Here is a 15,265-nt window from a genome sequence, read left to right as displayed (position 1 = left end):
TCCCCAAAGACCTGAATGTGGTTGTTGGTATCATTTTGTGTGTGTGGATTTGTTTTTTTAAATTTACTTTGTATGGTTATAAACTGGAACTATATTTCAATTTTCATATTTAAAAAGTGTAAAAATGCAGTTAATTTATCTCTGCGCATTGGAGTATAACAACAAAAGAACACAAATATGATTGTAAAAATTTTGTGACTATTGAAAGGACTTCAGAAAAACTAAGAAATATTAAATTACCATTTTTTTGGGACAGATCAGGCCAAGTCATTGTAGGCTGAAAGGTATGTCTTATTGAAGATTTAGCCAGCTAATGGAATTCTTTTCCTGAGAATAGAAATTGTACACAGATGTGAAACTTCCTTCTAACTGCCACCAGTGTGACATTAGGAACTCTCCCCTAGTCTTCGTCCATCAATCAGTTAGGAATGATTCAGTGATTACAAGCATGTGGTTAAAATGGATACTAGACCAACTGTCCTGCTGTCTGAATCATTAGTCCCATCAAAAGGCAGCACGCCTCTGCAGAAGGACTTGAACATGCCTAAGCAAGACTTCTCTTCTGGCACGTTTGCAATGGTGTTGTTTTTCTGCTTCTCAGAAGTGTAGAACCCCAAAGGGCTATTTCCAGGAATGATATGGCAGAACCAGAAAGTCTTGCTGGCGGTTGCATTGACAGTAGCATAAAAATTATAGACTCCCAGAGGCCAGGCTTCTGGAAACATGAGCTTTAAGTGTTAGTAAAGTACCAGAGGGAAAGTCTAGGGGCACCCCAGAAAACCCTTTCTCTCTAATTTACTTGATATCTTTCCTTTTTTTGTGCCAGTAAGGGATACCTTTGAGGGAGAATTGTTTTTCCATTTTTATATCTTACTGTGTGTCTTTTTATGCTTTGGAGATGACAAATAAGTGGTGTATTTTATCATTTAAACATGTTACCTTGGCTAGGTACGGTGGCTCACACCTGTAATCCGAACACTTTGGGAGGCTGAGGGGGGTGGATTGGTTGAGCCCAGGAGTTTGAGACCAGACTGGGCAACATGGCGAAACCCCTCTCTACAAAAAAATACAAAAAAATTAGCTAGTACTGGAGGCACATGTCTTTGGTCTCAGCTACTCAGGAGGCTGAGGCAGGAGGATTGCTTGAGCCTGGAAGGTCAAGGCTGCCGTGAGTTGAAGTTGTGCCACTGTACCCCAGCCTGGGCAACAGAGCGAGACCCTGTTTCAATAACAAACAAACAAACAAACAAACAAATGAAAAACCCCATGTTATCTTAGGAAGGATATCTTCAAAATGTTAGTGGTGTGGGACAGTAAGGAATCATGATTGGTTCACATAGAAAAAAAAAAAAATGCCCTTTCCCACAAGAAAAAGGGATGGAATTTTAGTAATAGTAAGCTTAGGTAAAAAGATGATGGTGTTTGGAAATAACCATATAATAACAAAGCTCATTGTATGTATATTTTGATTCTTTAAAGAATTATCCTCCCATGTTATCAGTCATTTAAATTATATGTAAGTATGTGCATATATGTGTATATATGATCTACATATACACACACACTTCTCTAGATAAGAGGCACCTTTGTAACTGATGCTTTCTGATCTTTTAAACATATTTTTGATTACAGCAATACATTAGTTTAAAACATAGTTTACATTAAAAAATTACATTGATGTCTTAGTGGAACTATATTGTGATTTTTTTCAAACTGTTAATTGACTTAAATTTTTTTAATTTTTAATTTTTGTGGGTACATAGTTGATGTATATATTTGTGGGGTATATGGAGTATTTTGATACAGGTATACAATGTGTAATCATATCAGGATAAATGAGGTATCCATCACCTCAAGCATTTATCTTTTGTGTTACAAATAATCTAATTATAGTCTTTTAGTTATTAAAAATGTACAACAAATTATTATTGACTGTAGTCACTCTGTATACTAGATCTTATTCATTCTATCATACTATATTTTTATAACTGTTAACTGTCCCCACTCTGCCCACCCCAGTACCTTTCCCAGCCTCTGGTAACTATTGTTCTACTCTCTATCTCCATGAGTTCAGTTGTTTTAATTTTTAGCTCCCACAAATGAGTGAGAACATGAGAAGTTTGTCTTTCTGTGCCTGGCTAATTTCATTTAACAAAATGACCTCTAGTTCCATCCATGTTGTTGCAGATGACAGGATCTCATTCTTTTTTTTTTTTTAATGGCTGAATAGCACTTCATTGTGTCTGTCTACCACACTTCTTTATCCGTTTGTCTGTTGATGGACACTTAGGTTGATTCCAAATCTTAGCTATTGTAAATAGCGCCTCAGTAAACATGGGAATGCAGATATCTCTTTGATATACAAATTTCCTTTCTTTTGCATATACACCTAGCAGTGGAATTACTGGATCAATTTTTAGTTTTTTTTGAGAAACCAAACTGTTCTCGATAGCAGTTGTACTTATTTACCTTCCCACCATCAGGGTACGAGGGTTCCCTTGTCTCCAAATTCTCACCAGCATTTATTATTGCCTGTTTTTTGGATAAAAGCCATTTTAACTGGGGTGAGATGATATCTCATTGTAGTTTTGATTTGTATTTCTCTGATGATCAGTGATGTTGAGCACCTTTTCATAAACCTGTTTGCCATTTGTGTGTTTTCTTTTGAGAAATGTCTATTCAGATCTTTTGCCCATTTTAAAATCAGATTATTAGTGTTAATTGACTTTTGGGAGAATAAAGAAATTAAGACAAAAATATTTTCACATCAATTGGTATTAATATGACTATTATGACTCCTAATTAAAATAGGATAAAGAAGAGATTTTACCATTTATTTTTGCAGCTATTGTTCCTGATATAGATGAAATTGCAGCTCAGGCAGAAACTATGTTTGCGGGAAGGTATAGTAACATTTATATATCTTTATCTTACTTGTGAATAAGATTTTACTTAGAATTCTGTTGATACTTTGATATCGCTCACTGTATATCTATTTATTTTTAGACCCTCTATTGTTGCTAACATAATTTCTGCCAGAAATGAAGCTGCTAATTTACTCTAGAGGAGAAAGCATAGCTTTTCTTTAGGTCAGGTAAAAAAAAAAAAAGGACAAGAGAGATGAGATCAGTGTATTGAACTTTCCTCTGAATTCTTTGCTTTTCTTTCCTCAAATAATGACAGCCCAAGAATGCCCTTTAACTCCCCTGGTATAAATATCACCGCATCTTGTAAAACATTGCTTCCCTGAATCTTAGATATTTGAGGCAAGAAAGTAACTTCTTTAATGTTATTATCATTAACTTTATGTGTGAGAAATAAAGCTATTTTCTGCCAGTTGGAAATACCCGTAATTAAATAAAACAAGACACCTTTGACATGACTAGCCTCCTTTGCCGTCAGGAATCCTGCCATTTATTGTTTTAATATTGTTTCTTTCTTCTTCAGAAATGAAATTAATAGTGATCAAAAAGAAAAATTAAAACGTTTAAGCTACAAATTACTAAGCTTCTGGTGCTCATTTTTATTACAGACCTGACATGAGAACCAAAAACAATCTGTACAGTAGTCTCTCCTTATCTGCTAGGGAGACATTCCAAGACCCCCAGTGGATGCCTGAAACCACAGCTAATACCAAACCCTGTATACACTGTGTTTTTGCCTATATATACAGACTTATGATAAAATTTAATATATAAATTAGGCATACTAAGAGATTAACAACATAACTAATAATAAAATAATTATAACAATACGCCAGCATCACCACTCTTGCACTTTGGGACCATTATTAAGTAAAATAAGGGTTACTTGAACAAGCCCTGTGACCCTGAGCCAGTCACCTGATGACTGAGACAGCTACTAAGGACTAATGAGGGGGGAAGACGTACAGCGTGGAGATGCTGGCGAAGGGGTGATTCATGTCCCAAATGGGACAGGCAGGATGGCACAAAATTTAGAACTCGTGAATTATTTATTTCTGAAGTTTTTCATTTCATATTTTAGGACCGTGGTTGACCATGGGCAACTGAAACCACCGAAAGTACCCACAGATAGAGTTGGGGAGGGTAGTAGGGGCGACTACACTAAGCATCTTATTGCAGTTTGTGTTGTTGTCATTGGAAAGACAAACAGGAATTAAGAATTAGGAGCACCAAAAAAGGATTTTTATCTCTAGTGAACATTTAGTTTAGTTTTGTTGTTGTGTTTTCCTGTTGAAGAATGTCATTATTCCCTAGGAGAATGAACCAGTATATGATTTCACCTTGAAATAGACGGACCTTTTGTTTCAGTAGAACCTCACCCAGAGTCCTCCTACGCCACACCCGTGGCTGCTCTGGTGATGGTGCACGCACATGCGTGCTGGCCTTCCCCATTCCTCCCCACCTGTCATGTAGGGGGTGTGTAGGGGCCCTGGGGAAATCAGTCACTGGTGTACATCCAGCCTAGCACAGCTCCTCCCATAAATGCTTTTGGATTGACGCAGATGCCCATTTTTTGTCTATGCTGAGGTGACCAACTCATCCCAGTTTGCCTAGGAACCCGTGAGTCTTGGATAACCCAGGAGGTTCGAGCACCCCTGCTTTCATGGACAGGCACAAGCTTTTCTTTGTGATTGTTTCCTCATCAGTTACATGAGGAAAACAAAGAAAATCTTTTCCTGTTCACTTCCTAATTTGGAAAAACAAATGATATACTTCTGAGAATATGTATACAATTCTAATACTGAAGTGTAGATGTTATATAAATATGAGTCACTTTAGAAATATTTTTGGTTCTATAGAAAGGAAAAAAACCCAGTTCAACTTGATGATGAAGGAGGCAGAACATTTTTACGGGTCCTCATTCATCTGATCATGCACGACTACCCGCCTTTGCTGTCTGGAGCCCTGCAGCTATTGTTTAAGCACTTCAGCCAGAGGGCGGAGGTTTTACAGGCATTTAAGCAGGTAAGATTGAAGGGCCCTCAATGCATTCAAGGTAAAAGCTCTGAAAGTGTTAATAACATCCAACCTGACTTCATGGCTGCAGAGATAATGACACTGTGTGGCTTTTCCTGGAGACACTTTCTATTTTAAAACAGAGACAAGGCCTTGTCTATGCCAGGACGTGATCTATTTAGAAGGCATCCCCCACAAGTGATTTTTTAGTTAATGTCTTTAAAACAAATGAAAGGCACCAAGATTTGGGAAGGCACTGGGAGATAATAACGTTAGGAATTTTGTTACCACTGCTATTGTTTTATCCTTAAATTTTACTGATGAATTTGGGTAGGAGCACCAGTAGCCCTGAAATAATTATTTTGTGATTGAAAACTGCATAAATCCAAAAGAAAGGAACTGGTATGGATCTAAGCTTTTTCTCTGTGGTCTTTGAATAAGACATCAATCTTGAGATTATTAATTAGTAATACTTAAGTGCTTACATATGTTTCACTATTTATTTAACATAATAGGGTATTGATCATTTAGGCAGTTTTACAGGAATATGTTAAAAATATGAAATAAAAGGGTAGTTCTATATTAAATACATAAATGTATATGTCCTATAATACATGTAAATTATAAGAAAATAAAAACTTGTATGATGAGGTTTAGATTGTGTCTATTGATATTTTCTCCCACTTATTTTTGTTTCTGCCTCTTTTCAAACAGATAGAGTCTCAGAAAAATTAACTTCAGCAGAAAAAATAAAGTTAGGGTATCTTTTAATATTAAGTCACTTTGAAAAGTTTTGCTAGGCCTCACTTAAAAAATTCTAATATGTGAAAATACTGGTTAAAAGTTCACAGTTACTTCCAGGTAGGTTTTCGTAGTCAATATACATCTAAAATATTCATAAATGTTCTAGAATTAGTGAACTTCAACTAAGAGATTGAAATTATTCTGTTTTAGGTGCAATTACTGGTGTCTAATCAAGATGTAGATAACTACAAGCAAATCAAGGCAGATCTAGACCAGCTTCGACTGACAGTGGAGAAGTCTGAGCTATGGGTTGAGAAGAGCAGCAACTATGAGAACGGAGAAATAGGGGAAAGTCAAGTGAAAGGCGGTGAAGAGCCAATTGAGGTTCGTTTCAAGATCTATTTTGAAATACTCCAAATGATATCTTTTAAGTCAGATATGTGAGCACATGCTCTACAATCAAAATTGTTCATAAAGAAAAATTCTGTTTTGAGCAACAGACACAAAATTTTCATTTGCCAGTTGTCAGTTAACTCCATAAACTGGCACTTTGCTTAGCTCTTGTCAATTTCTACCACTTCTTACCTCATCTATCTAGTGTTTCACTCTGTCATTTCCACTGTAAATTCTATAATCCAGCAATCAGGAAAACAGGAAGGAGCGGAAGGAGAAAAAAGGAGTGGGCTCAGAGACCTGTGGGGAGAGGTGAATTTTTGTGGACCCTTTCGCTGTGGCCATTTTTTTGCCAACCAGTAATTAATTCCTATCATTATGCATATCCTTATATAATATATAAAAATATCTAAATAGAAGACCAATATGCTTTACTGCCTGTATGAAAATACCAAAAATCTAAACGGTGACTGTCATCTTCTGTTGTATTGGCTTTTTTAGTGTGTTAATTAGTTGCTGTTTTCACATTTCACTAAGTACATATGATCGCTTGAAAAATGTTAAATACTGCTTTAGTAGTCATGCTTAGATAAAGCAGACTAGTTCCAATATCATAATTGTTAATACAAAAAGTTTTGTAAATGACTGTCTGGTGTTTTAGTTGTTTTTAAATCTGCAGGCATATAAACCCTTTTGATGGGTGTACCTGCCTTAGCTTTTGTGTTTGTTGGAGTACCCAAAATATTGTGAAGTGAAAAGTGAAAACAGAGCGAGAGATAACTAGAGTAATCAAAATGCTTCTGAAATGCTTTGGAAGTTTGTGACAAGATACTGGAACGTGGGCTTCATTGCACACTCATGTCTACTGGGATTTCCTTTGCAGCCCTCACAGCCACAGGTAGATGCCCTTTATTTCCCTTTTGGCTTTTAAGTTCCACATGAGTTTATCTCATTGGCAGAAGCTGAATTGAATTTAGAACTTCAGCTACAGGGGAATTTGAGAAACCAGCTCTGTGATACAGAGGGACCCTCAGGGGTGGGAATGCTTGCTGAATGCCAGGTAATAATATGCATCATAGAAAGGACAATGCGTAGGTTATTAGCATGGGTTTTGAAATCAGACACCCCAGAATTTGCCTCTTGGTATATGTTTGACTTTGAGCAACTTATTTTCATTCTCTAAGTTTTATTTTTATTGACTTTCAAATGGATATCATCGTGGTAGTTTGCTCCCGGAATTGCTGTAAAGATTAAATGAGGAAACCCTATGCACGTGGTAAGTGTGTCAGTTAATACGGCTTCAGTGCGAGAATATGAACAACATGAAAATATATACGATAAGATGACATATTACTTACCAACAAGTCAAGAAGTAAGACTCCAGCTGTAATTCCTTGCCTCAGTGTTGTCATCATGGATCAATTGGCTTAGTTTTGAAGCCAGTCTTTCTCCTGACGGCATCATGGCAGTAGCATTCTAGATATCACATCTGTGCACGACAACATCAAGAAAGAATGCCTATTTCTGGGTCTCCTGTTTAAGGGCAAGGAAACCTTTCTTAGACATCCCTCACCTTATTTCATGTCTCTTTGGCCAGAACAGGGCCAGATGTTAAAACTCTATACCAGTGGCGTACAGGATTAGTTTAGGTTAAGTTAAAGATGTCCCTCAAGCTAGGATACACCACCTTGAGTTACATGGGAGAAGGATAGATGGCTAAACAAAATTGGATTCTTCTAGCAGAGAAGAATAAGAAAGAATGTTGGTTAGCAACCAACAGTGTTTTTCAACATTAGCATTCAGTCAGTGTTTGTTGTAATTATTATTTGTTTTTGTGTGTATCACACTGTGTTTACTATGGTGGATATGGAATTATGAAATTTTAGAGTTACAAGATCCTTGTAGGGATAGTCACCTTCAATTCCCTATGTGATATATGTGTTCTCTATCTCTAAATATCTCACCTGAGTGACATTATTTCTTCAAACAAAGCAAATTTCTGTGGCTGGAAATTCAGTACCACCTGAGATAGCATATTCTGTTGATATTAAGGTACAGCTTAAAGAATAGAGTATTGCCAGGAAGAAGTTGATGTGGTCCCTCCCTATATAACAGAGGAAACCACTATCATGAATTTATTTTAACCATTTCCTTGCTTAGTAGTTTTATCATGTGTCTGTATTTCTAAAACATAAGAAATATATGAGGAATATTTATTTAGCCTATTTTGTACGTATTTTCATTGTTTATCCCTGTTGATGTATAACTGCAACTCATTCATTTCTCTAATATATATTATTACATTTATGCACATGTTTATCCAGTTAGCTGTGGATGGACATTTGGGCTCTTTCTGGTTTGGGTGTTTTAAAAGAAAATTTGCTACTAAAAGCAGTGCTACTGTGAAGGCTGTTGTATGTCACCTGGTGCACATGTTCGGGAGATTTTTCGGGATATCTACATAGGAGTAACATATGCAGTATGTTCCCCTCTACCAGACAATGCCAGTTGTTTTCCCTCCACTAGTGTACAAGCGTTCTTCTACTCCCCATCCTTATCATGGGTGTTTTTCTTACTTTCCCACTTTTGACCATTGAGTACACTTGATATATTATCTCCGTTGTGATTTGCATTTTGCTGAATTAGTTATGAGGTTGAGTTTTTTTTTATGTTTATTTGACATTTTACTTCCTCTTCCTGTTTAGATAAAGTTAAATTCTATACAGGCAAATAGTTAATTCCTACCAATTCATGTGTACCTATTAATAAGGTTAAAAATATTCATTCACTTCAAGTCAGGTAATGCTATAAGTTCAAACTTGAACATGATCTTTTATTTATTTTTTTCTTGCTTTATTGTGTTCATAGGATTTTCTAGTGCAAGGTAAAATAGAAGTGGTATTGGCATCCCTGTCTTATTTCTGATTTTAAAGGGAATGGTTCTAATATTTCACTATTGAGCATAATGTTTACTGTACATTCTTTTATAGATACCCTTTATGGAGGAGCACATTCTCTTCCTAGTTTACTTTTTAAAAACTACAAATGGTTATTGACTTTAATTAAATGTAATTTATGCATCTATTAAGATTATATTATTTTTTATTTAATCCATTCACCTAAATGACATAAATCTTAAATAGAGCTTCTACCATAGTAACTTTGCATTCTAGGTTTAAAATATCTTGGTGATTTGTTTTTACATTGCTAGATTCTGTTTGCTAATACTTTGTGTAGAATTTTACATCTGTGTTGCCAGTGACATTAGCCTGTAATTTTCCCTTCCTTCCTTCCTTCCTTCCTTCCTTCCTTCCTTCCTTCCTTCCTTCCTTCCTTCCCTCCCTCTCTCCCTCCCTCCCTCTCTTTTACTGTTCCTATCAAGCGATAGTATTGGGGTTACACTAGTCCCATAAAATGAGCTATATACTATTCCTTTTTTTGTGTGTAACATTAGAATGATCTGTTCATAAATGTTTAGTAAAACCTGTCTGCAAAACTGGGCATGATATTTACATTGTGGGAACATTTTGACTACTGATTCAATTTTTTAATGATTATAAATTCATTCAAATTTTCTACTTTGAGTTAATTTGTTGTGCATTTTTCTAGCCATATATTGAAATCTTCAAATTTATTGGCATAAATTTGTTCATATTCTTTTGCTATCTTTTACGTTTCCACTGTATTCATAGCTTTGTACCCCTTTTTCATTCTTTATATGTTTTGCTATGGCTGTCTTCTTTTCTCTAGCTCTATCCAGCTCAATCTTTCCAGAGTTTTATGTACAGTTTACCCTTGAATAGTGTTTGGGGGATGGTTAGGGGTGCCAACCTCCCACACAGTTGAAAATTTGTTTATAACTTCTGACTCCATCAAAACTTAAGTACTAATAGCCTACTGTTGACTGGAAGCCTTACTGATAACATAGACAGTCAATTAACATATATTTTCTGTATTGTGTGAATTATGTAGTGTATTTTTACAATAAAATAAGCTAGAGAAAAGAAAATGTTAAGAAAATCATGAGGAAGAGAAAATATATTTGCTGTCTCTTAACTGGAAATGGATCATCATAAAGGTCTTCATCCTCATTATCTTCACACTGAGTAGGTTCAGGAGGAGGAGGAAGAGGGAGGCTTAGTCCTGCTGTCTCGAGGGGGACAGAGGTAAAAGAAAATCTGTGTATAAGTACACCTGCACAGTTCAAATTCATGTTCAAGGTCATCTGAATTTTACTCATGTTTTAAACATAGTCTGTTTTGGGGTTTGTTGAGATTCTGGATTTGTTTGCTATTTTATTATACTTATCCTACTATACTCTATCACTTTATGTTGACAGACTTTTCGATTTTAAAAAAAATTGGTGGTATAATTTCCTTCAAAGGAGCTGCATTCCCTGAGTTTTGACAAATGATATTTTTTATTTTTTAATATTAGATATTAAAAATTTTTTCCATTGCAAGTTCTTTGTCTTAGAATTACTTGGAAGTGAGTTTTTAAATTTCTACATGCATAGGCAAATTTTACCTTTTTTGTTAATTGAATTCTTAATTAATTTGTGACAAGATAATTTAGTTATTATGATATAATTTCTCCAAAATTCATTGAGATTTGCTTTCCGATCTATTGTACATCCAGATTTTGTAAGTGTCCAATGTGGCTTGAGAAGAATGTGAATGGGTGTAGGATTCTTAATAGATGACTGGCAAATCAAGCTTATTCATTGTGTTTAAATAATATATTGAATATTATTTTTATTTTCTTGACATATCAATAAGTAAAAGATTTGGTGACATTTCCCACTACAATGGTAGGTTTATCAATTTCCCCTTGCATTTCTATTAATTTTTACTCCACGTGGTTTGAGATTATGTCATTAGATGCCTGTAAATTTGAAATTATTATATTTTTACTGCAGAACAAAAAGGTTTATCAACTGTGAATTATTTCCCCTCACTTCTGATTATTTTATTCCATGTCTTCTGGCTTTCATTGCTGCTATTGAGAAGTTTGCTCTGTTAAATAGTGGTGCTTTAACTTTGAAACTCCAGTTAAGTGCTTGTTAAACTTTATTAGTGAATATATTACTATACAGTACATATCTGTTCATTTCCTTTTTATATTTTCTCTAGCTATGACTTTGTATGGCATATGGATAATTTCTTTAGACTCATCTGAGTCTCTCTTCAGGTCTGTCTTCTTTGCAGTTTCCTCAACCAATTTACTTTTAAACTTCAGCCACTATATCTTTTTCATACCTGAAATTTCATTTTTTTTAAACCTGAAATTTGATTATTTTCAAATATATTTGGTCATTTTTGATCATGCTTTGTTGTTTTCTATTTTTTTGTGATTCCCTATGACTCTTTTAGGGTCTATATGTAATAACTCTGAGATCCAATGTACTTGAGATTTTCTTGTGATTCTCACTCATGTTGTGTTTCACTATATTTTTGATCATGTTTGATTATGTGCTCATATCTTTTTCAAATTGACTTCATTTTTAGAGCAGTTTTAGGTTTAGAGAAAAATTACACAGAAAGCACAGAGTTCCCATATAGTTCCTCTTTTCCTCTTTCTTTTTCTCTGATTGTTAACATCTAGGATAAGTGTGATACATTCATTGTAATTGATAAGCCAATATTGACACAGTATTTTTAAACTAAAATTCATTATTTATTAAAGTTCATTCTTTGTGTTATTTAGTTATAGGTTTTGACAAATGCGTAATGTCATGTATCCACCATTGCAGTGTCCAACAGAATAGCTTCATTGCTCTAAAAATTCTCTGTGCTTCACCTATTTGTCTCTCCCTATGGACCCCTGAGTCCCTGGAAACCACTGATTTTTTAAAATAGTTTCTGTAGTTTTGCCTTTTCCAGAATTTCATATAATTGGAATTATACAGTATGTAGCTTTTCCAGACTGGTTTCTTTTACTTAGCAGTATGTGTTTAAGTTGTTCCATGTCCTTTTGCAGTTTAATGGCTCATTTTTTGTTATTGCTGAATAATAGTCCCTTGTACTGTTTATCCATTCACCTATTGAAGCACATCTTGGTTGCTTCCAGATTTTGGCAATTATGAATAAAGCTGCTACAAACATTGGGTGCAGGTTTTGAGCGCCTATGTTTTGACATTAGTCCTGGGGTTGACATAGGGTATGTTTTCCTCCTTAGAGTATTTGTGATTGCCTTTGCCTGTTGGCAGGGGGCGCTGCTAGCCTGAGACCACATTACTCCCTTCCTGTATACCTATTTTAAGGCAGGAGTCTTGGGTTTAGCTTGCCAAACTAGACACTTGCTCAGAGTTTACTTAGTCTTTGGATTGCAGATCTAGTATTGTCATTTGCCTTCAGGGAAACTTATCTTGTGCCCTTGCTTGGAGCTCTCTGATCTGGTTTTGGGTTACATTTTTCCATTAGAAGATGGAGGGTGGGGTCTCTGGGAGTTGTCCTTTGTTTTCTATGGGCCCAGAAATGCTGTGTAAAGTGTACATTTCAGTCCTATTGCTTTCATGCTCACTTGCCTTTGTGCACACTTGAATTTCTCCTTTCCGTTCTTAAAGTTTGGTATCTGGACTCAAATCTCATATTCCATTTGCCCTCAGAGAATGAACACACTTCATGAACACCCAAAAAACGGGGTGACAAAGTAGTTGATTAAATACTGAACTATGTGGTACAGAAAAAGGAGAGACCAGCGTGGGCCTGATGACTGGAAGAAGGCCCCACTCCAGATTCTGCACATAGGCCTATTCTGAAGGATTGGGAGGAGTTAGCTAACATATTCAGAATAATAAGAGAAGTAAAGTTCATGAATAAGCGATTTGTATTTGCAATGGCTGGAAACTAGGAGCCTGTGAAGATTCTTGGGTAGGAAGGTGAGCATACTATTTTGGAAAATTTAGTCTGACAGAATCCAGAATGCTTCAGAAGAACAAGAGGCTGGCTCTTGTACAAATGCAGGTGAGAGCTTCTGAAAGTGTGCAGTAGTGAGGTAGCAGTAGAAATGTATGCAAATAGGTGGATTGGGAAGCCAGGAGAATGGTACCTATATAATGGATTAATATAAGGGGAACAAAAGTGAAAAACTATGAAGTTACTGATTTATATACAGCCAAATAATCTGTATTATGCAATAACCCAGCAGCCAAAGATAGTGGCAATGTATTGTAAACAGGATGAAATATATCACAGTGTCAATGGAAACAGCCAGTAGCAGGCAGCACACACGCTAGCAGGCCAATACAAACAATACTCCTTTGTTGTTTAGTAAATCTTACAAAGGCTGTAAACACAGCACCATCAGCATTGTTCTGAAACAGCTCATAATGGTCTAACTTTGTGCCTGCTTAGATATCAGAAGACCAGATAACTTTAATGTGATTATTCATTTTGAGAATAAAAAATATCTCCATAACATAAAAGTGTGAGGGAAAAAAAGTGTTTTCCCTCAGTGGTAAATTTGGTATACTCTGTTGACAATAAATGTGAATTGATGGTCTGTCTACTAATCCTAACAAATCTCAGTTTTTAATCCAAAATTATACCATTACCATACTTGATCTCTTATAAATAAGGAGAAGGGGATGGATTTGGTCTTCTATTAAGCCCACTGTGTCCCTAGAGCGTAGGAGCTTTATTATCTATTGTATAGTATAGTTTTTCCCTTTATTAAACTTACCGTCCCCAGCGTTAAAAGACTGTACCATCATTTCTGAAAGCTTAAAGGCTGAAATATAACAAGTCGACAATATCAGTAGCATTAGGTGCAATTACTAATTCATCACTTTCAAATATGCGTTGACTTCTAAATATAGGAAGGAGAGATTAACTCAGGAAACCATACCCGAGTAGGTTAAGTCAGGATTACCCTTTACGTTCATCCACTGCTTTATTTAGGGTTGAGAAGCAGGTCACATGGGCATTGCAGTGCTTCAAAGGAAAGTTCCTCCTTATGTTGTTTATTTTGATTGTTAATTTTTCTTACAGTGATTTTGCTTCTATATTTGTGTGTATACCTGTATTTATCTCTCTATCTATCTACTCACTTATATCTGGTTGCCAGTTTCTTTTTCTTTACTGTTTTTTAGAGATGGGTCTTGCTCTGTCACCCAGCTAGAGTGCAGTGGCCCTTTTTAAAAATTTGACTTAGACTCTCACTGATGTGAAGTCTCATGTTTAAACTATCTATCTAGTTTTTAACTTCAAGGACTATATAGTTCATTTTCAGGTTATTTAATTGGTTCTTTTTCATTTTCATCTATTCTAGCTTCATATCTGTCTGTTTTTGCATCATAATTATTTTTGTTCTTTTAATGGATGTGTGATGTAAGCAGCAGAATTAACTAAAAAATGTCCCTAGGGGCTCACTCTGGGTTGTCTGGACAATGAGGTGGCTGGGACTGTTTTTGCAGAATGAGGAGTGCCTCTCTTCTAAGGGACTGTGTACTGATTTTGGCTTCTCCTAGGACCTGTGGCTTCTGCCCCTCAGCAGGGACAGTTCAATTTCTATGGGCCACAGGCAAGTGTTCAAAAGATTCCTGTAAACAACAGGCACTGCCTGGTGCTGGAACAGTTTGCGTGTCCCTTTATTGAGAAGGTTACGCTCCACCTTGCCCCATAGGTAGTTACTGTGGCATTGGGGGAGTGGTTGCTTGGAAATCTAGACCCACACTATCCAGCAGGGCACCCAGCACTCCTGTGCGGGGAGTTGGGAGGAGGGGGAACCTGTGCCTTCTCTTCTCTTGCTGTTGCTTGACCTGTAGCCTGTCCTTTCCCTGAAAAGGCTATCCTTCCTTATCCGTGCTGAGTGATGCTGTGACGTCATCCTCAACACTATTGCATGGCGCATGGCAACCACAGAGGTGCCCACCGGGCATGAGGGATGCTATTCCTCACTATCTCTATGATTATTTTAAACATACCTACTTACAAGGCCTGTCAGAAAAGCTCTTGATTGTTTATATTTCACTGGGCATGATATGATATTATTATGAGTTTTTTACTTGACTTTTTTAGTATTGGTGTTCGTCATAGGAGTTTGAATTACAGTTTGCAGATGTATCTTATTATTTATTAATTATATTACTTTATTAAGTGTGAACTAATTCCTGCTTTCCCTCCCTCCCCTCTCTTTCCTCTTCTCCATTGATTTTTCTCTCGTTCTCCCTGAGCACACCTTCCCTA

General features: G+C 36.1%; 1 protein-coding gene across 2 annotated transcripts in view; it reads left to right on the top strand.

The window, feature by feature from the left end:
* Positions 1–15,265, top strand: part of ITPR2 (inositol 1,4,5-trisphosphate receptor type 2) — a 492,964-nt gene that overhangs the window by 197,067 nt on the left and 280,632 nt on the right. For both annotated transcript variants that reach the window (XM_023209041.2, XM_023209040.2), the window contains 3 exons: positions 2,846–2,903; positions 4,784–4,949; positions 5,895–6,068. In XM_023209041.2, the coding sequence (XP_023064809.1) occupies positions 2,846–2,903; positions 4,784–4,949; positions 5,895–6,068 (398 nt within the window). The remainder of the gene's footprint in view (positions 1–2,845; positions 2,904–4,783; positions 4,950–5,894; positions 6,069–15,265) is intronic.

This window comes from Piliocolobus tephrosceles, chromosome 10 (genome assembly GCF_002776525.5).
Source record: "Piliocolobus tephrosceles isolate RC106 chromosome 10, ASM277652v3, whole genome shotgun sequence".
Lineage (NCBI taxonomy): Eukaryota > Metazoa > Chordata > Mammalia > Primates > Cercopithecidae > Piliocolobus > Piliocolobus tephrosceles.
Note: the sequence above shows the minus strand (reverse complement) of the source record. Positions and strands in the feature narration are given on the sequence as shown.